The sequence below is a fragment of the Neodiprion virginianus genome, chromosome 3 (assembly GCF_021901495.1).
Source record: "Neodiprion virginianus isolate iyNeoVirg1 chromosome 3, iyNeoVirg1.1, whole genome shotgun sequence".
NCBI classification, from domain to species: Eukaryota; Metazoa; Arthropoda; class Insecta; order Hymenoptera; family Diprionidae; genus Neodiprion; species Neodiprion virginianus.
In genome coordinates this window covers 4,862,565-4,888,052 of record NC_060879.1, presented here as the reverse complement: position 1 = coordinate 4,888,052, position 25,488 = coordinate 4,862,565, and the positions used below count along the sequence as shown (strand labels likewise).

Below are 25,488 nucleotides of genomic sequence, written 5' to 3'. Positions count from 1 at the left end.
GTCTGGTAAGAAAATTTCTTATCACTAAATCCAATCGTATGAAGCTGAGATTATCCATTCCTCAATTTCCAAGAGGTTATAAATTCATTTGTAAACGCATCAAAGCTCTGCTCAGCTGCTGAATAGATAATTTTATTTTATTTTCAGAAGCACATTTATCCAAGTTTTTTCATTCTCTTCCCGATGCCGTATGTTTTTTCTCCTTTTATCACAAGGTCGTCATATTAATTTACATTTTCCTGCTGCTCTGTACCAAAAAATTCCTTTTTTGATCACTGTACTTATTCTCATACTTTTCTGCAATTTTTAACATATATTTCTCAATTTTTTTTCTGTCGAATTTTTATATAACCGGTTCGATCGTATCTGTAAGAAATTTATTTTCCAGTTGCCCAAGAATTTGCAAAATTATTTTCTTTGTATGCGAGAAATTCGCAAAGAAAAATCTATACATTAGATTCTGAAAAATGTGTGCGAAATGTGCATAGAGAGAGAAAAAAAAACCGACAAGACTTCGAAAGCGTATTAATTAAATACGCATTCGTATGATGTAGAAATTTTCTGAGCATTCGAGAAAAAGTGAATGCTGATAGAATAATCATGGCACAGGTAATAAATGTATGAAAAATTACTATACACGTATATCAAATACATATACTTCAAATGCAGAGTACAAAAAATATTTCACCCGAAGGGTTGCTCACTCGAAAATTCGGTAGCACGACGATTTCCAAAAGGAATCGATTTCTTTTGATTTCGACCGCGATCCTCGTGATTTCCGAATCAATGAGATTACCCGCGACTTCGTGCGATTTCTTCTGATTCCAACCGTTACGAGTGATTTCTAAACTGTCAAGAAACAAACATCGATTACTCATCGTAGATCAACAATAATTAATTTACGATCAGGGGTACCCGAATACTCAATCAATAACATGGATTATTAAAGAAATTAGAATAATTTTTTCACTCTCTCATAAACATTTTCGTGAACACTTAAACTTTTTTCACTTACAATAGAAGATGACGTCGAGAATGTATCTGTATACGTAGCCGTTGGATAAATGCTCGCTTGCCTGGAAATGGGATTAGTGATACCCAGCGATTACCGAAATCACGTGATTTTTATACGATTCCCCGTGATTTCCTACAAACTGTGAGAAATCACGAGGAAATCAGGAATCGAACGCGATTCGAGCAATTTCCAGCAACTCTTAGCGGTTGTCCGTATGATTTCATACGAAATGGATCAATGATTTTTAAAGTGAGCCTTCGCCCCTCGATTTCACCGCGTGGTTATAAATAACCATAAATATAGGTGAGATAAAGGTTACAATATTTCCAGTGCATGGTACCAGCGGTAGTTCGTCTTCGCAATAAATGCGTCGAGAAGCATTTGCCGAACGATATGCAGTGGCTGGGAAATCTGCCGCATCCTGACTGCCGCGACACAGAAAGTGAGAGTTGCGGCTCGGACTGTTGCTCCATAACCCGACCTTCTTGCCCTGCAGCAGAAAATGAAGGTCCGACGAATCGAGACGAGCACGTTTCGTCAGAGTCCAAAACACCGGCTCACCGTTCCGACGAATGCAAATGCCAAACAAACTCAGGCTAGTTATAGTCTTTTTACTCTTTAACTTTGGACTCTCCGTAAGTTCCTGCTCACTGACGATGGCGCATGGCGGATGGTTACAAAGAGGCCACTGCGTTCGGTTCTGATGAGCGCGTCAATGATGATAAACCTAACCTAACCTTGCCCAACCTAACAAAAGGTGGCCACTGATTGTTTCAAAATATATTTAACGACATTTTCAGGTTTTATAGAAGCAAAAACACCGTTTTTCCATAAAATTTTTCTCGTTCCGGATTATGAGTGACTTGATTCATTTCGATACCTTGTTATTGAAATTGTCGTTTTTCGATCCTCGTTTGAAAAAGAATCAATTATTCCCGTCAAAAATTTATTTCAGCTTCGAAGATTAGGAACTGATATTTTTATTTTTCCCATGAGCACGATTACAATTCTCTGACAATTTCGCGTTTTTCAGGTGAGTGGCCACCCTGTAACCTAACCTAACCTAACCTAATCTAACCTAACAAATTTCTTTCCAGGAACAATATTAGTAACTAACGTAACCTAACCTAACAAATTTGTTTCCAGTAACAATATTAGTAACTAACCTAACCTAACCTAACCTAACAAATTTGTTTCGAGTAACGATATTAACCTAACCTAACTTAAACAAATTTGTTTCTAGTAGAGTGCAATGAGAAGTTCCGGTCAAAACGGGGAAGAAAATCCGGGAGCAAATCTCGCGATAATTCGTCACCGAGAAAATGGATGCTCTGTTTCAGAGGAGAAAAATCGGGGAAGGAAAACTCAAGTGAGACGTGCTGCGTTACTTCGACGAAAGAGGACAAGAATCGGGCTTCGCGTTCGGAGCCGGAAAAACGTACGCGAAAAAAAACGCGGGAAATTTCAAAAAATCGAGACGAGCTGCGCGACGAGGATTCAAAAACCCACTGCGTATATTTCAAGTCTTGCTCGTGCACAAGCGTCGTAGAGAAATCGTTGAAGCGAAGGAATAGGAGCTGCAAGAGAAGCGAAACGAAAGCGGAAGCTTCCTCAAAATATCCAGCAGCATCGTCGAAATCCAATCGTCGTTCGAAACGGAGATCAAAGACTTCGAAATCGTCGAAATGTTCCACGGCTACTGAGAAACGAGATCGTAACGACGGTCCTGACAGCGATTGCCGGTGCAAGATAATCATCGAGAAGGAAATTTCACGTGAAAATGAATGCGCGTGCGGTAAGCGTGACGAGAAAAGAAAAAATCATCGGGACGATTGCAGAACCCAGCGTTATTGCAGTATGTATATATATATATACGAGGGATGTTAATATTTCGGATTCGAAAGAAGAAAACAAAAATCGCATCAATTTATCTACGATCTTATTTCAAGTCAGATTTGAATTTGCTCAAAAATTCTTGCAAGTTCGCACTGTGATCCAGTGTTGCCAACCGCAAAGAAATATCCTTAGATCTATAAAAGAAATTGAGAGTCCGTTGAGGGAAAAAACGAAAGTTGTTTTCTTGTTAAGAAATATTGTCAAATGATCAATATTTCATTCTTTGTATGCTTCACTGATTTCTTAAAAATCGATAAACCAATTATCCAGCATTGGATACTATAACCATTTCCACTATTTGCTTGGGTTGCGAGTTACACAAGAATTACTTGGAGTATAACGGACAATTGACTTGGGGTTGGAGTTTGTGTCGTATTTTCAAATTTTTCTCACTTCTCGTTTAAACTCTTATTTTTCACTTAAGAATTTCTATTGTTTCGAGTTTCGTTGGAAAAAAACAATAAAAATTGAATTCAAATTTTCGTTTTCCTCTGAAACATGTACAAGCCAAAGTATTCTGAAAAAAAATTTCGACCACCTTCTAAATATTTGCTTGCTTCGGAAGTTGGCAACGCTGCTGCGATCTTCGCTTTGATATAAAGCAAAAAAAAAAAATATAAAAAATTTCATCGGTAGTCGTGTCATCAGATTTTGCATACCGAGTACATCGACCACTCTCATGAATTAGAGATTAAAATATAGAAGTAGTTGATTATTAATTTTGTCTTCCTTGTCCGCGTCGATTTTTTTCGTTTCATCTTTCATTTCTTTTTTTTTTTTTTTTTATCGTTGCAAAAAGTCATCTGACGTTGCTCATACGTCAGAAGCTCACGTGATCGTCTCGCACGGTCTTCATTTATTAACGATTGAATGGATCGTTCTCCTCTTTGACGAGAGAAAAAAAAAAAAAAACATAATCGAATTATAAATTGAAATTAACGACGGGGAAAATTTTTCGCTGGTGTAGGTTTGAGAATTCAAAAGAACCAAAAAAAATTCCCTTCTCTATTTCGGAATCACGCGTCGTGCGAAAATATGACATAATACTTCGATAAATCAAACTCGTCAATGCTGACGCGATGTTTACGGTTTTGTAAAGTGAAGAAACTTCGATCGATATGCAAACCCGTGTCCTGAGATGCCGATAAAAAATACAAATAAGAAAAAAAAATGCTTCAATTATTAGCAATCTGTGGCTGTCTCAGCGCCGTGTGTCTTTGGTGCGGATTAGTTTCCATATGGTAATAAATTTATTTCATTTGGCAGAATTTGAAAACACCGATTCTTCCTTGTATCTTTTCTTTTCCACGATCATTTAACCTAACAAAATCCTAACCTGATCCGAAAAAATTTTCGTTCTTGCAGTTGCCCTGGAATAGCGAACCGTGTTTCGAAATTGTCGAAAAAAGATTCCCACGTATGTCAACGGGATGATAAAAAATCTAGCCGCGAGTCAACGGCGAGTTTGAAAAATAATTGCAGGGATCGTTCGTCGGCGAGAAAATCGTCGGGAAATGTTTACCGCTGCCGAAGTAATACGGCTAAAACTTGTAGTGAAAAAATCGAGAGAAGAGGATCGCTGAGGGTGAAAAAATGCAAGGGTCAAGAGGAGAAGGTCGTCGTAATCGGAGACACGGAACACGCTATGATTTGCGAAATAACCACCCTTCCAAAGGGGGACACGGAGCTTTTTGGAAATGGTCAAAACTGCGATACCGCAGCTTTGCGAGAAACTTTCGATCATCGTCTTCGTAGGCGCGTCGATAATTGCACGAGTACAGCGTCGATTCCATCGTCAAACTTTTCGAAATCTTCCGACGGTGCGAAAATTATTAACAGTTGCAATTGCACTCCAAGAGGAGACTCCGTCACATGTTCTGTAAAAACTTGAGATCATCGTTGGATCCTCCAAAAATTGTTTTCGTTGCCTAACGCGAGAGTGTAATAAAAATAAGGTGGACCGAAAATTCTAAAAAAGTTTCAACTTACTTTTGCGATTTATCAGACGTTTCCTTTTTTTTTTCTTGCTTTTATAAATCAAATTCAGGTCTTGCAGAAACGCAATTTTGATTATCAATTCACGAATCGGAAAAAAGTTGCTTTTCAAAACTTGGTTTTTTTTTTTTTTTTGTTTATGGTTTCTTTCACACCGAATCTGCGTTTCAATTTTCAACAATTTCAAGACAGGCGTAATTTCAATTTCAAAGACGACTGTTTGCGTTGAGTGTGAGTAACAAGTTCAGTGAAATCAATGAAAATGTCAAGAATATCGTGCTAATCGCTAGTCCGCACTCTGCGATAAATGAAGGAGGAAAATCATTTTAAGGAAACTATTTCTCACTTGTGATCCGCAAAAGTTTGTAATAACCGCGAATTGATTTTACATATTTTTATTCATATAGATTTAATTTTTTAATATCCATTCTTGCATAACGGGAAAAAATATTGTCAATATTTTCTCTAATTCTAGGCGAAATTTTTTTATCGTCGAATACACGAATCTGACGCTTGGTAATGTTTTCACATCTGGCAGAGTCTAAACTGTTTTTAACAAACTATAAATTCAATGCTAAAAACTAGCAATTATATGTATATAGAAAAAACTATTGAATCTGTAATTGTAAAAGAAGATACCTGAACGGCTTAAATGATACAAATTTTTTATTCAATAAAATTTGTCGGCTTTAACGAATGATATCGAATGTTCAATCACTCTGGATAAGTATCGAAGCTGAAACAGCACGACGCTTAAAGATTTTTGTATTTTGAAATCAACCCCGTAAAATTTTCAATCCAAGAATCGTCGATAAATAAGAAATTTTTTAAAACTTCGATTCGTTCCATTTCATTCCATCAGATATCAAATAACCGCCATTTGCGTGGTTAAAAAACAATTTCCAAAAAGCAGTTTATAACGTGAGAAGGCTGAAAAATTATCTCCGAACAACGTTTCTAAAACCGTCGACAATGGGTGTGGGATATTTTCCAGCTACGAATGGATCTTCGATTTTTCTGCAAGAAATCCTTCTAGCCTCGGTTTGAATTTCCGGTCTAACACCATCGGCAATACCAGCGAGTATATTTTCATCGGAATGGATTTTCTCGTCGGTTTCATCGGGCCGATTTTCACCCTCGAAATCGTTGCTTTCATCCTTGACTCGAACCCTCTGCAAACGTTTCTGTTGTTCTTTTCGTCGTGGATAAAATAATTCTGTATCTACGGGAGAATTGTCGGCAAAACTGCGACCGATTCTCTGACAATGAGCCTCATTTTCCGGGGGTAAAAACAACCCCCGATCGGCTTCTCCAGGGCCCGATGATTCATTCCTACGGCACTGAGGCCGCGTTCTTGATTTCCTGACAATTTTGACAGTGCATTTTGCTGGCTCCCGATATCTGATCGGTACAGAATTAATTCTCGTTCTAGTTTTCTTCACATCGCAATTGTTCACCGATGATTTACACTTATCGATCATCCGATTTAGCCGCTTTATTCTCGTGTTTTCACATTCGGTTTTCACGCCAGTAGTTTTTTTAGGACAAACCGTGCAACACGCGTCCGAGTCTGATTCTTGCAGGTTTTTCAGAAACTTCGGAAAACTGTTGAGGAATAATAAAAGCGCGGTGATTCATTCGTTTTCAAGTTTATTATAATTAGATTCGCCTAAAAGCTTGCGCAGTAATAAAAAATAGATTGAACGGTTTTCAAATCTCCGGCACAAATTACCAAGAATCAAGTCTCGTCGTGAGATCCTTGATTTACCGCCAGGATTGATTGAGATGTCAAGAATTTGTTAAATGAAAATACTATCATTGAAATTTCGCAGCATTTTTTAACATGCTTAAAAACCTTATCACACAATTTGCTATTTTCATTTATGCACGTAAATTAACGTACTAAAATCAATTATTCTTTTGTCCGGTTTAACTGAAATTCAATTTCGAAACGAACGATGAATTACGAAAAAAAGAAAGAAAGAAAAAAGAAGAGAAATACTTTTTTTTTAAGCTTTTAAAGATAAAAGCGAGTATTTTCAATTCATAAATCACATTCTACACGTTTGTTTATTTAATATAACGATATGCCGGCGAGTGTTTATTAAACGCCTCTGCCTAAGTAATGTATAATTTAGACGAAAAAGAAATATGCTTCACCTTAAATTCCGCGACGTTCCTGAATCTTGTAAGCAGAAAAAAAAAGAAAGAAAATAGCGGACGCCAAAATCAGTGACAAGAGTCAAGCCGTTCAAAGACGGATAATTTGCATAATATGAAGTGACCCAACAACCAGTTTTCCGAATTGTTCGAACATAAAAACAGAAATGAAGGATTGATAAAACGCTGAGTTAAAAGACGGTGAAATAAATTTCGTATAAAACGCAATCGTTGAAATGATGCAAAGAACATCAAGTTTTTGGGATATTTTTTGAACGGTATCAAGAGATGGAAAAAAAAAAAAAAAAAAGAAGAAAAGAAAGAAAAAATGGACATCGTCAAAACTGTACGATAATTGCAATATACGCATACGACTTTTCATAAATACCATAAAGCGAGTAGTGTACACCATAGGCACGTGACACAAGCGCAACTGCATAACGCTAGACCGTCAACCATATCTTAATTTCACCACTCGTAAAGTAACAAATTTTTTTTTTCTTGTTCTATCAAAAAATTTTCTTGAATCGAGGTTATTCTGAAAAAAACAAAAAAAAATAAAAATCCTGTTCATTGACAAAATTGAAACATATTATTATACATATACGGTTATGAGTTGGTAAAACGTGACTGTTCAAATCGATTATCAATCACCGCACAGGCTGTGTATCAAATTATTCTTCTGTTTAACGATCGTAAAATCGATCGATATATATCGATCGATAATCGTCAGTATGAAAATCGCGTGGAGGATTAAAATCGTCGTTGATTGCAAAAGAATTCCTGAACCTCGCGAGGAATGGAAAGAAAACTAAGTGATGTAAATAAATAATGAGCAAAAATGGATGTAAATTATTGTCATCATTTGGTGACAATTGTTGACGGTAAAATTGTTTTCAAAAATATCCACCGACAACTTTTCCACGCTAGAACAAAAATATCCACGAGTATTACCGAACCTCCGACACACCGTGACTTCGATTCGTAAAAATGCTCGAGGTCCTTGCTCTCTGTGCAGGATGTGCATGTGTCTCCTGTCTCGGGTGTGCAATTGCCACGGCATTAACGTGAGTACGAAAAACAAGGCGAACAAAATAAAAAAAAAAAAAAAAAAAAACAGCAATCTTTCTCAAGAGCTACATTCTCGCAAAATTATTTCTCCCCTTGTTTGCTTTTTGCCTCTGTTTTTTTTTTTTTTTTTCTTTTATTTTTCTAGCAGGTTACAGAAAAGTAAACTTCGAATGCTAAAGAATTTTCGTTCCAAAGCAAAAAAAAAGTACGCAAAAATCAGGGGCATGGTGTTTTTTTTTTTTGTTTTTTTGGTTTTTTTTTTCTTTCTTGTGCAAAAGTCTTCCCTTAGGTCCAAATATTAGGGAACTTTTTTTTTTTGTTTTTTTTTTTGGGGGTGGTTTTTTGGAAATCGGATAACGAGGGTATTCAAATTTTCCCGTAAAATTTTGAAAATTGAAAAGTTGTTTCGAAGAAAATTAATTCTCTTCCCGGCGGACAGTTGACAAGTTTTTTTCCTGTAACGAATGATTAATCCAGAGCAGTGAAAAACATCCGGAATAATGGCATCGATCGATAGAAGATTTTTTAGAAAAAAAAAATCTCTCTTTTTATTAGAAGCGCTTCTGAAAGAAGTGAAAAAAAAAGCATGATTTTTTCTTTTTTCCAATTTTCAACCGATCGATCCCCAATTTTCCGGATGTACTTCACTCGCCTAGATTAATGGTCCAACTTTCCGCCGACGTATTTGTTTTTCATTTTTTACCATCTCCTCTCCTTCCTTCTTCAAAAAACAAATTATTCGTTGAAATTGATCTTCTTCTTTTTCTTTTTCTTTTTTTTTATTTATCTCCATCTTCGAAAGACAACGCGAATTTTATTCGTTCTACGTTTAAAATCAGGTTTATCTTGTATTAACGAATGTGAGCAAAGAGTAAATAAATATACAAGTGTTCGACGTTCGCAGTTGTCCTCGGATCTCGAACGTTATATCTCCTCAGTGTCAAGAGCCCGGAAATTGGTGAGTGGAACTTGCATAATATTCCATTGCCTATCTGCATGAAATAATGTATACAGTACATTATCCATATGTATGCAAATGATAGGTGATATGTTTTTTTTTTTTTTTTTTTAATATTTGTCTCTTGATTTTGTCAAATACCTCAAAACTCTGAATATGCATTAGACAATGACGATGATAATGATGATAATCAATATGATTGTCACGGTGAAATTTATTTTTTCCAATCCTGTTGAATAATTCATTCTCAATCTTTTTGCTTATATTTTCGTTCCTATTCTCACGTTTTCACGTATATTGTTAGCTTCACTTTTATTCACCTGCAATAACTGAGAATAAAGTTTCGAATTTCGTTAGTTCTTTTTTCACATGTGCTAAAATTTTTCTATTCCAACGATTTTCGCAACGTGGTAAGAATAATATTTCTCTTCGATTCAAGCTTGAAAAAAAAAAAATAAACGACAAACCGGCAGCTTTATTTTCCCCGTGTAAAATATCGCCTCTGGACTTTAATCACCACATTTGTTAAATCTGATTGTCATTGAATGCGTGAGGAATTTTTTATTCGCATTGCGCAGCTACGAATGGAATCCCTGTAATCACGGTATGAATTATTCCGGCAATATTCCACATCATCCCGTGATAATTTTCCCCATGGAATATCCGTCGTGTATTAATTGGAATTTTCGTCCATCGATATCAAGTTCAGCTTCCGCCCTGCAGTCGCCTTCAATAACCGGAAGTTGTTCTTCGTCGACGACTAATAACAGGTTTGATATACCTAGATTTAAATTTTTTCCCCGCATTTTTATCCTTTGTCTAAATTATTCTTTCAACATTTGAAAAAAAAACAAAAAAGAGAAAAAAAAAAGAAAGAAAACTGTTCTACTCGACAAAATTCTTGCTTTTCATTCGAGTAGTTTCACTGCGAAGGATTGACCGTGGACAATATTTTACGAATGAATAGAAATTAAATTCGAGAAACGTAAAGCAGTTGCTAAAAATACGTCCAAAATGTTTCACGAACCAAAAAAAAAAAAAAAAAACTGCAAAACAATCAAACGAAAAGTGTTTCCCATGCATTTCGCGATCCGCAAAACTGCAATAGAACTGAAAAAAATAAAAAAATAAAAAATATCCCCAACTTTTCCCCGAGTAATAAAACAAAAATTCCCCAACTTGTTTCTCGAATGAAAATAAAAATCGATTGATTGGTAATGTTTTCACAGTTTCCTTTCTTCGTTTCTCAATTTTTTTTTTTTTTTTTCTTTCAATCGCTCGCACACCTCTCGAGACTCGATTCTTTTCAGACGTCGTGAGTTTCAATTTTATAATATAAGAAAAACGTAGCGCGACGTCGCAATTTCTCGTTATCTCTGAGTGCAGTTGCACATCGTTGGGATCCGAAGTGCCGTTGAGGGGGAATGAAAATGTCAACAATATACCGGACGAAGTTTCATCGGCACCGAATGGCGCGGCAAAGTCACAAGAAAAAGTCGAGAACGAATCGAGACAAGGAGAATTTTCTCCCACGCCACCGCCGAGACTTAAACGCAATCGGTAATATAACCGCAGCTGTTTTATTCAGTCCCTATGTTTGTCGATAAATTTTCCAAAAAATCATTCCACCAAATTCTGTACGCAAATACGGCCTTCGGATTTTTGAGTCTTTCTTGTTTTTTTTTTTTTTTATTTCCACTCTCAAGAGTTCTTCACATTATTTAGATGTCAGCAAAGAAATTATTCGAGTACAAAAGATCTCTGACTTCGGTTGTAGGGGCTTTTCGTAATTAGTAGATTTTACAATCAAAATTGAACGTTTCAAAAAATGTCTTAGGAAAAAAAAACAGAAAACACGGGTTTCGATCGGAAATTTTCTGAATTTTACGAAAAATGATCATCATCTTTTTCTTACTTGTAATTTGAAGTGAGAAGTTGAAAAGAAATAAAACTCAAAATATCAATTTCACCATTGTTTCCATAGTTTTTTGAAAATCGGAAATTTTCTTCTGAAAGTTATGAAAATCTCCGACGAAGATCATGTCTTAATCACAGTTGCGGTCTAAATACCAACAAAGCGCTACAATTGACAAGTGATCGTCATTTTCCGATTATTATATATTATCGGATATTAAAAAAAATAATGTGAAGAACTCGTAGAAAAAAAAACGCAATGAAAACTTTTGCGTACGGGATTTGGTGGAATAGCCCATATATATATTAGGATTCTTTGTTTTTTTATTACGTTCAACTCTGTTGTGTTGCTCTAAAAACAAAGATTTAATTAATTAATTGCAAGTTCTGTTTACATTATATAATATGCAAAAACTTTTACCCCGACACGAAGAAACGAGGTTTGAGTTTTTTGTTTAAATTATCAATTCCTTTTTGTTTTCAATCTCAATTGTATGATTTCTATTCAAATATTCTTATCACACGTGATATCATTAATTCTACACGTAGTTCTGCTTTCCTTGGTTCTATGTTGTGCATAAAAAAATTGAAAATAACACAAAACCGATAAAACTTGCAGCGTCAGATCCGTGTTGAAATCGAAGTTGAAAAAACGTGCGACTGAGATTAGAAATTTTTCAAATTCGAAGCAAAAGTCGTTCGAATTTCATCGAGGATCAGGAGCCGCCGGATATTCACCGGACGAATTTTGTGCCAAATATAAATAATCCTCGTACAAATTTGCAATCCAATTGTGCAAAAATATAAATAACCACGTATTGTACGGTTAACAAACTGTCGAAATTGAAATATAAATTTTTCGTTCCTTTCGTGCAAACAATGTTTTTATGACAGTAATATAATTCCAATAATTTTGGTTAAAACCGTAAAAATAAATATAAATAAGAAAAAATCATGTTTTCCGGTGTGTATAAGATGATGTGGTATTAAAAAATGAAACCTCTGACGTCACATCCGGCACATTAAATTCCTTTCTATTTTTTTTTTTTTTTTTTTGTCTCAATTCGTTTATTTATTCTTACTATATATACTAATTATTGCGGTCGGAATTTCTCTGCCGACAATGCGAAAATATCAGGATAAAGAATTCTCCGAAGAGCGCCATAATCGAGTCGCGTAATATCCGCCGGATATGCGAAACCCGACGTTGCCTCGTTTGCTGTATTGACTCTCTTCTAGTACCGGAAAGATAAAAAATTGCAGCTTAACTTGATAAATTGACAACGAAAAAATGAAATGAAAAAAAATAAAACCCCAATTCTCACGCTGCAAAGAAAGAATAATATCCAATTCGAATTTCGGGCTACAAATTTTCAGATCCGTGGTTAACGATATTAAAGTCTTCGGATACGATATTACGTGAAAATATGACGATTTTTTTCATTTCAATCCACTATAATGTATCCACCATTAAAATTTTTGGAAGTCTGACCTTGGGTTCGTTATCGGTGATCCAAAAAACCTCCGGCTACCAATTTTCACAAAAATTGGAATATTTTTAGATTCTTTTCCATCATATTGGATCGCCCATTTTGGATTTCGCAATCTGACTTCGAATTTGTGATCAGCCACCCGACAAACCGTCGAGTAAAAATTTTCATAAAAATCCAAATGTTTTTAGTTTTTTTTCAGCTTATCGAATACGGCAAATTTAAATTTTCCAAATCTGACCTTAGATTCGTGATTAGCGATCCAAAAAACCTCGCGGTACCAATTTTCATTCAAATTCATTCATCCATTCTCAAGATATCATCGTTCGTATTCGATTTTTTGAAATTTTGTTATTTGCATAATTGGAAAAAGTACCGAACCGATCAACGCCAAAATCTAATCAGTTCTAAGTTTGAAAAAGCCGCGTCGATTACGAACAAAATCATGAAAATCCGGTAATTCGTTCTCGAGATATCGTAGAACAAAAAATGTATCCACACATAAATACAGAGATCCATCCGAAAATTGTCGGAGGTGATTCTCTAGGTTTTCAAACGTGGAGGTCTAGTCAAAATAACTTCTCTTTTTCTCTGAAAACAGAGAAACGGGAGGTTAAAAACCAATAAAAATACTGGTAAAAAAAAGTCAGAAAAAAAAAAAAACGAGAACGAGAAGAAAGAGAGATTTTTCATTTTCCTTACGGAGGTTCAATCCAAATAGATAATAAGTGGAATATTCCCCAACGTGAAATGAGAAACTGTTTTTACGACTCGAACGTTGCTCAAGCACGTGAATGACTTAGTCGCGTCGCGTGTTCTTTGGTCCCATTATTTTAAATCACCTTTCGTAACCTGAACTGTATCCCAGCTCTGAAACACGTTTTTTTTTTTTAGTTTCTCAACTCTTCAAACGTACAGCGCATTTGGTTTTTAACAAGATGTTTATTTAAAAAAAAAAAAAAAACAATCGTAATTTTTTTATCCTGCAATCAGAGAAATTATACAATGTGGTCTTTTTTAATCGCCCTAGGCGAATATATCGAAAACTAGAAAAGATGCAAGAAAAAGTTTAATTTAAAGACAAAATGAAGAATGTAGAAGGAAGTGGGTATTAAATTATTCAAAAATTCAAACAAGTGTTTCAAAATTTCGCGCAATTTATCAAAATTTTCTCAATTCCGGCGGAAAATGGTCGAGCATTTCACTTTTCAAAAATTTGTCCAAATTTTGTCAAAAATTTTACGGTTATGGTCAAAATATGTGGAAAATAAAAATTGACATTAGCTTATGATACACGTATATAATATGTAATATATTCATTGATTCGAAATAAATAATTTATCGCTCAATATTCAACATTTTAATTATCAGCCTGCAACTTCCGGTAGAGTTTTTACAATTTTGTCGTAATGTAATTTTGCTCACTTTTCGTCAGTCTTATTTCATGCGTGTAAATTTTTCATTTATTTCTTCTCTTATTTATTGATTTCTCTGTAAACGCAACAGTTATATATAGTATATAAACCCAAGGAAAAATTATTGAAATATTACCGCAAGAATATTAACAAAATTTCTATAACATCATACCGATGAATGTATAAACCGCATTATTACGAACATGCGTAGATTACAATTCGCAAAGAGTAAAAATAACAGGAAAATAAAACAACGAACAGACTGAATTCTAACTCCGTAATATCTGTGGAATTTTGTTGTTGTACATATTGTACATGTGTATACATATGTATACATTATATTCGTTATGAAAATCTTCCGACAAATAAAATTCTGTTTTTTATTTCAACTTCAAATACAACGTATATTATTTATGTCAGATCATTGGTTAGCATCGAAATTTAGCTCAACAAATTTATTTTTTTTTTTTGTTCACAAGTTTGCATATTTCACTACATATACATATATATTTTAATAAAATATTTCACCCACATATAAATATGTACCTAACTTTTTATTGAAACTACTATCAGATTCGATAAATCAAATATTCTCTACATCGATACGGGGTAAATACTTTTAAGTAATCATCGTTTACGCATAATCATAATAATAATAACGAATGAAAATAAACAACGACGTTGTTAATTTCGTCGCATGTTTTCCGTTCATCCAAGGTCCAGAGGTTTTTGCATTGTAATTATTTTTAACTTGCTTTTATTTTCTCGCATTATATTAAAACTTTTTGTTTGTTTGTTTGTTTGTTTGTTCGTTCGTTCGTTTTACCCTGTAAAATGTGCACGTGTAATATATTATTATTACATACATTATTCGACTTGCATACACGGTCTGAAAAGTAACGAAGTACGAACGTTGCGAAAATCTGAAATACCAGCAGCATTACGTGATCGTATGTTAAGTTGATTACAATCTATGACATAGCAACTGAGTTGGGTATAAAAATAAACAATACTAATAAGATGCTTATTTATAGCTTTTGCTTAATAGGAATTTCATGCATGCGAAACTGAAGGAAAAGAAAAAAAAAATAAATAAAATGGGCTCCAGTTTTCATGTTATTGTAGTATTTCAAGGAGGGGGATTTATTTGTAAATGTTTCTTGTTCGCAGGCAACAAAATTCGCGGAGAAATTGGGTTGACGAAAAAAAAAAATTTTCGACAGATTTTTCGTCAAGCTGTACGGTATTATTCATTACAATTTTTTTTTTTGTTAAACTGTGGATATTGGAAGAAAAACAAAAATCTAATTTTTAACGTGAGTATCGATTTTTTGAGCGACACGTGATATTGTCTTATTTTTTTTTTTTTTTGTTATCAACACATTGTGAAAGATATAAATGAAAATTGGGTAAAAAAATATTATGTAAAATTGAATAGTAAGTCTGATATGATCGATTTTCGAATTCCGCGAGACTGAATTTGAATGAAATTGTTGTTATTTTCATCAATTGCCTGAAAATAAAAAAAAATAAAAAAAAAATAACGAGAGAATCAGGTACGCTAAACAAGAAGCAACGATCCGAGTTTAAACTCTTTTTTTAAAATTGAATGACAAAATTTGAAAGTACGTTGTATTTTTTATACGTTTCTCGACAAGCCTGCAAAAATTTAAGAGGACAAACACACGTGTGTAATTCTAAAGGCGGGAAATGGATAAAGAAAATACAAGTCAGAGTCCGAAGAAGGCGATAATATAATGGTGGGAGGCAATTGCCAAGTCGGACGGATATATCGTTTGAGGTGAGAGAGTGTCGTTGAGTAGAAGTCGTCGGACTTCGCGAAAGGTACAATCGCGGATCTGCTGTGCTTAAATAGCGAAAAGGAACGTCAAATCTGGGATAAAGGAAAAGAAAATACGAAAGGATCTCGACGAGGCGATTATTACGAAATCGGCCAAATTTTTACCGTTAAATACGACAGGATATTAATTATCGTTGTGAACTGCTGGGAGGACGATTATTTTTCACACTGAAAATAAACTGAATAGTAAGTTGGAAAAAAAAAATATCGCATTTTTTAAATTTATTTCTTTGTTTTTGTTTTTTTTTTTTTCACCTTTCTTTCAACACACACGATACATTTATCGGGAATATTATACAGATGAAAAATGAGTGTTTCGATTATTTTGGTAACTTTGTTGCAAGCTTTGGAAAATCCGGCATGCTTGCGGTTTTATGAATTCCAAATTTTCATCAATTTCGACGAGATAAAAAAACAAAAAAAATCTTTTTCTCGTACGCTGATTAAATTTCCTGCATTTTGTTGAGACAATCTCGGTGAGAAGGAAAAATTTCAGTCTTTTTTTTTTGCGATTCTTCGATATCTAACTTCGATCGTTGCAAAAATCCAACATTTAAAAAAATTTCATTCTTCAAAAATCAGCTGACATTACGGTTGACTGACGTTTGAAGAAAGAACAAAAAGAGAACTTTGCTTTTTACTTGCGTTAAAATTTACCCGACAGTTGTTGAAATTATTTTGTACAAATTATTGAAAAGAATTGAAAAAAAAAAAAAATAAAAAAAAAAAAAAAACAAAACCCCGAGGAATAGACCACGCGTAAATAAATCTGAGAAATTCCCTGCGTACGGATGAAATAAATTCGAATCAGACTCTGTTGACCAATGGTAGAAGGAAAAAATTACACTTCAACTCTCACTTTCGTCCGATATAATCAACTTTACTGCAATTATAATATACGTATAAAATAAAAGGCAACACTGTCGAGTCGGACATCCTGTACGTAGTAAGCGAATGTTTATACTTCGTTAATTCCGTGATTTTATTTGCACGATGTGTCATTATATTCATATATTATACATATAGGGCATTTCACATCAAATCGACGAGTCATCGGCCTGACCTACTTGGAACACCGATGACCAATGGAATTTTTATTTTTTTATTTTTTTTTTTTTTTTTTGCTTCTTTCGACAAAAAATAATACATATAATTTTTACAAAATTTTCCCCCACGTTTCAAAAGTGTGGCGACCACTCGTAAAGCGATGAAATTAACCGTTGATATCAAGATCGAAAAAACGTTCTTTGTAAAATCAGTAACTCGAAAAAACGCATCTTTTTTTAAACGTTTGTTTTTTTTTTTTTTGGAATCTTCTGGTTTTGAGAAAACAAAAATACGTCGAAAAAATTTCACGCTTTTGAATTCCGTAACGTTTGCAGAGCAGCGATAAGGGTTAAAAAAATAAAAAAAGAAAAGAAAAATTTACCGTTCAATTGCCTTCGTTTCGTAATGCTGAGAAAAGTTACAAGTACATAAAAGTGACGGTGAGAATATTTGTAAATTAGTAAATTTGCGGATCGTTGTACTGATTTACAAAAAAAATTTGTTTTTCTTCTTTTTTTTATTTTTTACATAAATATTCTCTGCACACGTGCAATCGAACTATTTATCGCCTATTTCAAAATTTACAAAGCGACGTATTTGTATTTGAAACGTTACAAACCGTGCGTACGATCCAATCTCGCTTTACATCGTTCAATAGCTTAATTTTGGTCAATTTGTATTTCACGACACGTGCGGTCGACTTTCTACATAATGCGAGCTGTTATAATACTAGCCACGCCGTCAAATCACTGACTTCAAATAATTGGTAATGGTAGGATTATTTCGTTTCGCGTAAGACTCAAAACTGTTGTACAAAATTTCGCTGTTTTTTCGATTCCATGTTTCCTTTTTTTTTTCCATATCACGGATTTCCTTACACAAGAATGATAAAAAATAACCGATTTTCCATTAGATCGATAATTTTTTTTCCCTGTTAATCGAGTGTAATCGATTATTTTTCCTCAAAATCGGTTTTGCGTCTTTTACACCCACGAACGACGCAATATAATATCAATGTATGCAATTAAAGTATCAATTATTATCATTGTCTTACTTACTAAGAACCTATTTATATAAAATAAGTGAAAGATAAACGAACATTTTTTACCTGAAATTGAAAAATATTTTCAACGAAACTATAAATTATGAAAAAACTTTTAAGCCATTAAGACTACGTACTCAAATTTGCAAAATTCTAGTTTCAAATTCCCCGTTTCAAAAAAATACCAATCAATCGATTAATCGATTAATTTTCACCGATTCAATCGAGTCGTGTTCGATTATTTTTTTGGACTCGACTAATCGACGCGTCGATTATTTTTAACTTAGTCGCCATTCTTTGCCTAAATTTAATGTTTATATTATTTCATATACTCATTGATCCTAAACTTCTAACGACTTGAAGATAGACTCAAATTTTTTTACAGAATTTCATTTGTTATAGTAACTAGAAAAATTCAGTAAGACAGGTATCGTTAAAGAAACTGTTTGAATATTGTTGTTCATTACAAGCATTAAATTTTTGCAACAGTTGCAAGAAAATATAGCAAGAGTGATCGTAATGAGAAATAACAGCTATAAAACTAATTTTCATTTTCTGCCTAGAACAATATTTTTCAATTGTGGTAAAAAATGAAAATAGTTAAGGATCGATCGGTAACCGCAACTAAAAATTTCTCTCAGTGTATAATTCCTTTCTACATGTTATCTGTAACATAACAGGTACGATTTTACGCATATAATGTGTACAGTGCGGTATTACGTACGCGTATTTAGACTGCTTTCACTTTCGCGATTTTCCCGTTCGAGCCGATTTTTCTCATTTTTTCACCGTGCAGACGAGTTTCAATCACGTAACAACCAGCGATTTCACACGTACCTTGGTGGGAGTGAAAAACTAGAACGGCCGATTGAAAATAGGACGAAAATGTCGAATTTTCAAAGACGTGAAAATCCAATTCGTAGGATTGTCAAAATTTACAAGGTTCAGGCACAGAAAATTGAAAGTATAGAAATTCGAAGCACAGAGAGACAAAATATAAAAATGCCGAAACACAGAACGGTAGAATTTAGAATCCGTAAAAGATATTCTACATTATCGATACGAATTCTGCCGATTCTACATTTTGGCATATATTGTACATTCTGACCAATCGATTTTTCACGGAAAATATTTGCCAACCGATTACAGATTGCATAATACGTCTACATACGATTTTAACCGTTATTACAGTTTGCACGACCGACTGATCGACAATTTTTCATACTTATCTCATCTAAAATTATGTACACTTACGCATATATGATCGCGTACATAGGCTTACAAAAAGCAAAGATCATGAAAAATATCCCGCGTTGCAGCAACTCGTCAATCCGGTATTTTGTAATTTAAACGTGGAGTGACGTGGTTGTAGGTGCGAGTATGCAGAATTACTTACGATCAGTTGAACGTTAACAACTTCGATATTTCATTGAGAAGTGCGAATATTTGCAGACAACGAATATAATAAACTTATATATTTCTTATATTCACCAGACGTGAAGCAGTTTTTTTTTTCCCCCAACTTATTTCTCCATCTCTTTCGAATTACATATCATTACATCGTAGAAAATGGAAATAATTTTGCAACTTCGTCGAAAATTGAGATGGTATTTTTCTTTTTGAAACAATACCGTATAAACTTGGGTTATTTATTTATTTATTTATTTATTTATTTTCTATAATCTGACAACAGATTTGAAAAACAAACAAACGTATCGAGAGAAAGGAAGAGAGAGAGAAAGAGAGAGAGTGAAAAATGACGCTGCTTCCGCCGACCGTGAAACAGCAAGAACGGATTGATCAGGAAATGAAATGGGATCCGGAACAGACACGCAAAGATGTTGCAAACCTGAGGGAATGGCTTGTTAAACAACGGCACCTGCCGCAGCACATTGGTGAGTTAAAAAACCGCGAAAGAATTTGAAACAAGCGGCTTTAGACTGGCCGTGAGCCAGCCCAAGAAATTCTCATTCTCGCAGTGCAGGTTTATAGTTCATAGAAAAGAACAAAAATAATATCCAATTCGAATTTCGGGCTACAAATTTTCATATTCGTGGTTAACAACGATATTGAAGTCTTCGGTTACGATATTACGTGAAAATATGACGATTTTTTTCATTTAAACCACTATAATGTATCCACCATTAAAATTTTTGGAAGTCTGACCTTGGATTCTTTATCGGTGATCCAAAGAACCTCCGGCTACCAATTTCTACAAAAATTGGAATATTTTTAGATTCTTTTCCACCATATTGGATCGCCTATTTTGGATTTCGCAATCTGACTTCAAATTTGTGATCAGCCACCCGACAAACCGTCGAGTACAAATTTTCATAAACATCCAAATGTTTTTAGTTTTTTTTTTGCAGCTTATCGAATACGCCAAATTTAAATATTCCAAATCTGACTTAAGATTCGTGATCAGCGATCCAAAAAACCTCACGGTACCAATTTTCATTCAAATCCATTCATCCATTCTCAAGATATCATCGTTCGTGTTCGATTTTTTGAAATTTTGTTATTTGCATAATTGAAAAAGTGTCGAACCGATCAACGCCAAAATCTAATCAGTTCTAAGTTTGAAAAAGCCGCGTCGATTGCGAACAAAATCATGAAAATCCGGTAATTCGTTCTCGAGATATCGTAGGACACAAAACATTGGCCAGACTCTAAACTTCAAAACGTGAAGATCTAGTGAAAACTCACTTTTCACTTTCGGGATGAAGACAATAACTTCCTTTTTTCTGTGAAAACAGAGAAACGGAAAACTAGAGAGAAAAAAAGAAGTAAAAAAGGGAAAGAAAATATGTGCAAATTACTGTATAACTTGAATCGATGGATATTCAATTTTAAAAAAGTGACAAACAGCTGTGCAGTTATTTAATTTCCATAACTTGTTACATTATACATTAAAATTGCTTGTATGAATGAGTAATTGCATCGAACGTGTTTCAGACGACGTGAGACTGGAGAGATTTTTATACGGTTGTAAAAACAGCCTTGAAAGAACAAAACAGATGTTGGACAGATATTTCACAGCGCGTACCGCATTGCCGGAATTTTTCGCCGCCAGAGATCCACTGGCAAACGATATTCAGGAATGCTGCAAAGCAATGTAATATACAAATTTCCTCCCTACAATCTTACAAGATAGAAATTCCTTTTACGAAACTGTCGGTGCAAATTTCTCTGAAGAGATAAAATCAACGCTAACATTATCATGGCAGGACAATTTATCCTATCTGTGTATTATGATAAATCAGGGAAAAAAAATAAATAAAACAAAAACAAAAATGGATTGTAAAAATATAATTCTATGTAAATATCTATATTCAACGTAATTATTGCGTCGTTTAAAACAAAAAAAAAAATTTGTCCCCACAGACAATATTTTCTCCTCCCATCGCTGACTTCCGAAGGATATCGAGTCACGATTCTTCGCCTCGTCGATACAAGATTGGAAAAGTTTTCCCTCGAAACAATCACACGGCGCATCCTCATGGTTATGGACACAAGACTGGTTGAGGAATTTTCACTCTCCAACGTCATGATCATTGACCTTCAGGTGAATACCCATTCATTTATATTCAACATTTCAATGATGGATTTATTCGTGAAAAATATTCCCGTGTCAGAGTTAGAAGTGAAGGAAAAGAAATTTAGAAAAAACAAAAAAAAAAAGAAAAAAAAAACGACGGTTTGTGTTAATTCAAAGTACGGAAAATTTAACTGAAACTTTGTACAGTTTAGCGGCAAAAAAAAAAGCCTCAAAGCTCTTCACGTTGAAAAATTAATTTTTTTTCCAACATTTATAAATTATTTATCAATTTATACCAATATAATATGTACAGATTCTGTGAATCCGGATTAGCGTTTAGTCAAGTATAAATAGAAAGAAAAATAATTTGTAAACACAAACGTCGAATCCGAGACTGTGTTTGGCGATCTCGTTAAATCGTCAGACTTGCCAAAACCGGATATAATGTGAACGTTTGACGAAAAAAAATCCTTTACCAAAGTCAAGTTCAATGTAATTCGCACGTTTTACAAATTGGTATGTATTTAAGTGTGCAAATTTTGGCTTCGCGAACCGATTTTACACCAGGCGTTACGGAATCAGTTATCGTCGAAACGTGTCAACTCGAATTGCAAACACACTCAATGTCCTTTTTCACCTTTGATAAGCGAATTGGGTTTTTTATTTCTCAGTTTGTTTTCCATGAAATTGAATTGTATCGTATCGAGGAGAATAAATTTTATTAAAATCAAGGTATTTTATGTAAGAACATGATAATAATTGGCTAACGAGAATGAGAATTGAAATATCGACAGGGTTTCAACGCCGGGCACATATCGCGATGCGTGCCAACGCAAACTGTGATGCGACGCGGAATGGTCGCCACTCAGAACAGCATGCCGTTCCGATTAGCCCGTATCCATTTTCTGCACACACCGTCTTTCATTGGAAACGTATTGGCGATGATTTACCCGCTGCTTAAAGAGAAGCTCGTCGACAAGGTGAGAATATCGTACCTAATACGTCAGATTTTAAAACGTCACGATGTGTCGTATAGAACTGTGATTACAGCCGCCTCTCGATAAGTGCCCGCTTTCGGGGCTGTTGGTCAAAGGAGGAAAAAATAAAACTCTAATAATATAAAGAATAACGTTTGACTTTAAACCGTTGCGAAAAGCTGTATAGAACAGTGATTACAGCCGCCTCTCGATAAGTGCCCGCTTTCGGGACTGTTGGTCAAAGGAGGAAAAAATAAAACTCTAATGATATAAAGAATAACGTTTGATTTTAAACCGTTGCGAAAAGCTGTATAGAACAGTGATTACAGCCGCCTCTCGATAAGTGCCCGCTTTCGGGGCTGTTGGTCAAAGGAGGAAAGAATAAAACTCTAATAATAGGAAGAATAACGTTAGACTTTAAATTGTCGCGAAAAGCTGTATAGAACAGTGATTACAGCCGCCTCTCGGTAAGTGCCCGCTTTCGGGGCTGTTGATCAAAAGAGGAAAGAATAAAACTGTAATAATAGGAAAAATAACGTTAGACTTTAAATTGTCGCGAAAAGCTGTATAGAACAGTGATTACAGCCGCCTCTCGGTAAGTGCCCGCTTTCGGGGCTGTTGATCAAAGGAGGAAAGAATAAAACTCTAATAATAGGAAGAATAACGTTATACTTTAAATTGTCGCGAAAAGCTGTATAGAACAGTGATTACAGCCGCCTCTCGGTAAGTGCCCGCTTTCGGGGCTGTTGATCAAAAGAGGAAAGAATAAAACTGTAATAATAGGAAAAATAACGTTAGACTTTAAATTGTCGCGAAAAGCTGTATAGAACAGTGATTACAGCCGCCTCTCGGTAAGTGCCCGCTTTCGGGGCTGTTGATCAAAAGAGGAAAGAATAAAACTGTAATAATAGGAAAAATAACGTTAGACTTTAAATTGTCGCGAAAAGCTGTATAGAACAGTGATTACAGCCGCCTCTCGGTAAGTGCCCGCTTTCGGGGCTGTTGATCAAAAGAGGAAAGAATAAAACTGTAATAATAGGAAAAATAACGTTAGACTTTAAATTGTCGCGAAAAGCTGTATAGAACAGTGATTACAGCCGCCTCTCGGTAAGTGCCCGCTTTCGGGGCTGTTGATCAAAAGAGGAAAGAATAAAACTGTAATAATAGGAAAAATAACGTGAGACTTTAAATTGTCGCGAAAAGCTGTATAGAACAGTGATTACAGCCGCCTCTCGGTAAGTGCCCGCTTTCGGGGCTGTTGATCAAAGGAGGAAAGAATAAAACTCTAATAATAGGAAGAATAACGTTATACTTTAAATTGTCGCGAAAAGCTGTATAGAACAGTGATTACAGCCGCCTCTCGGTAAGTGCCCGCTTTCGGGGCTGCTAGTTGAACAAAGTAAGAAACAAAAACTCTTCAACTACGAATAATAACGTTCGATTTTAATCTACCGCGGTAAGTCATATCGAACGGCAAATACAGCCGCATCTGGATAACTGCCCGCTTTTGGGGCTGTTGGTTAAAAAAAGAAAGAAACAACTCTGCGAATTGATACAAAGTAGAATTCGTCAAGTGAGAAATGGATATTACTTGCACCTTGCAGTAAGTTACAAAAATCAATGAAATATTCCGATCCTCTCGTTATAGTTCCGTTTTCACACCGGTGGCGGTGAAGAATTGTACTCGTACATGGACAAGGATATCCTGCCGGCCGAATGGGGCGGAAAAGCTGGAACTTTCGACGAACTGAACGGTAATTAAATATTTTTTTTTTGCATTATGTTAAACATGCGGTATAATAACGTAAAACTACTGCACGAATATCATTATACCTGGTATTTTGTAACGTGAGAAAGTTATGCTATTCGACACAAGTTTCATCTGCGACGCGTGTCGGCAAATTGTGAAACGATAATCTTGTTAAAACATATCGATGCCATGGTTGTGTGGACATAAACGTTACACACCTTATTTAAAAATCAAACATCACCTCCGTGGCGGAAATGTTTGAACAGAAAATTCTGAGATTTAAATACTTGTAGGATGTTACGACGTATTGCCGACGTTTGTTTAAAGTCAGCGAAGGTTATACGATATACTCTCAATTACGATTGTAAATAACGCGAAACACTTCATCGCGGGAATTCGAATACTGGAGAGAAGAAAAGAAAATATATTTTTACCAGTGCGGATTCAACGTGTAAAAAACTTTTTTTTACGACGAAAAAAAAATCACCTGCAAATTTGAACACGATCGAATGAAATTTTGGAAACATGGACGTTTTTTCTACGTTTGTATATCGCTTGGGGCGAGAATTGAAAAATCATGAACTTCGTTTCAGATGCCTGGAAGAGGAAAATTGAGAAAAACAGAGACTGGTTCCTCAGGGAGGAGAAGCTTTGCCGCACAAACGAGAACGCTCGTTTGCCAAACTCGAAATCGTCCCTAACTTCGGAATTAAACGGAATCCAAGGATCTTTCAGAAAGTTGAACATCGATTAAAACGGTTCTAATATTTTTTATCGTGTTAAAATCGCAACATCAAATTGAGCAATATTATGTTTGATTTCTTTAAACTGCGTATGGATATAAGTAATTATTGTGATAATTTTGTAACACTTCTTGAGACATTAACTTCACGTTCATAAAGTAATATTGCAAAAAACAACAAATTCAGACAATAATCAGTGGAGGAAAAAAAAAAAAAATATACGTCGATCTTATTCTGATGCAAACTTTTGTTAAAATTGAAAACGGCACTTCAAATCAATGTAACTATATAATATTATAAATTGCTGTCGATAACAATTATTTCATTGTGATCTTTTGTTTGCTTTCTTCCGTCCATCAATAAATAATAACTTAAATTTATATTACAATAATTATAACATCACCGGTGTAGTTAAACATATCGTGGTTCATAAATTAGTGATTCGTGACTTAGATGAGGTCAAAAAAGTCAAATCTCAATTCTGTATTATAGGTATATAGATATATAATGACCGTTTTAACGGATCGTTTAAGAAATCATCAAAACACTAAAAATATGTAAATAACAAGAATAATACGAATAAAAATCATAAAGTGTAAAATGAATAATTCAATAA

At 34.6% G+C, this 25,488-nt stretch overlaps 1 protein-coding gene across 2 annotated transcripts; it reads left to right on the top strand.

The window, feature by feature from the left end:
- The first annotated feature begins 15,716 nt into the window (after nt 1-15,716).
- LOC124300221 (alpha-tocopherol transfer protein-like) lies at nt 15,717-25,477 on the top strand. 2 transcript variants are annotated; one of them, XM_046754043.1, is made up of 7 exons: nt 15,717-15,961; nt 19,558-19,759; nt 20,820-20,979; nt 21,249-21,429; nt 22,197-22,382; nt 24,028-24,133; nt 24,723-25,477. In XM_046754043.1, the coding sequence occupies exons 2-7, from the start codon at nt 19,621-19,623 to the stop codon at nt 24,881-24,883; spliced, it is 933 nt and encodes a 310-aa protein (XP_046609999.1). In that variant the 5' UTR covers nt 15,717-15,961; nt 19,558-19,620; the 3' UTR covers nt 24,884-25,477. The 2 variants fall into 2 exon arrangements, with proteins under 2 accessions (XP_046609999.1, XP_046610000.1); XM_046754044.1 differs by having other exon boundaries at nt 19,548-19,759.
- The last annotated feature ends 11 nt before the right edge of the window (nt 25,478-25,488 follow it).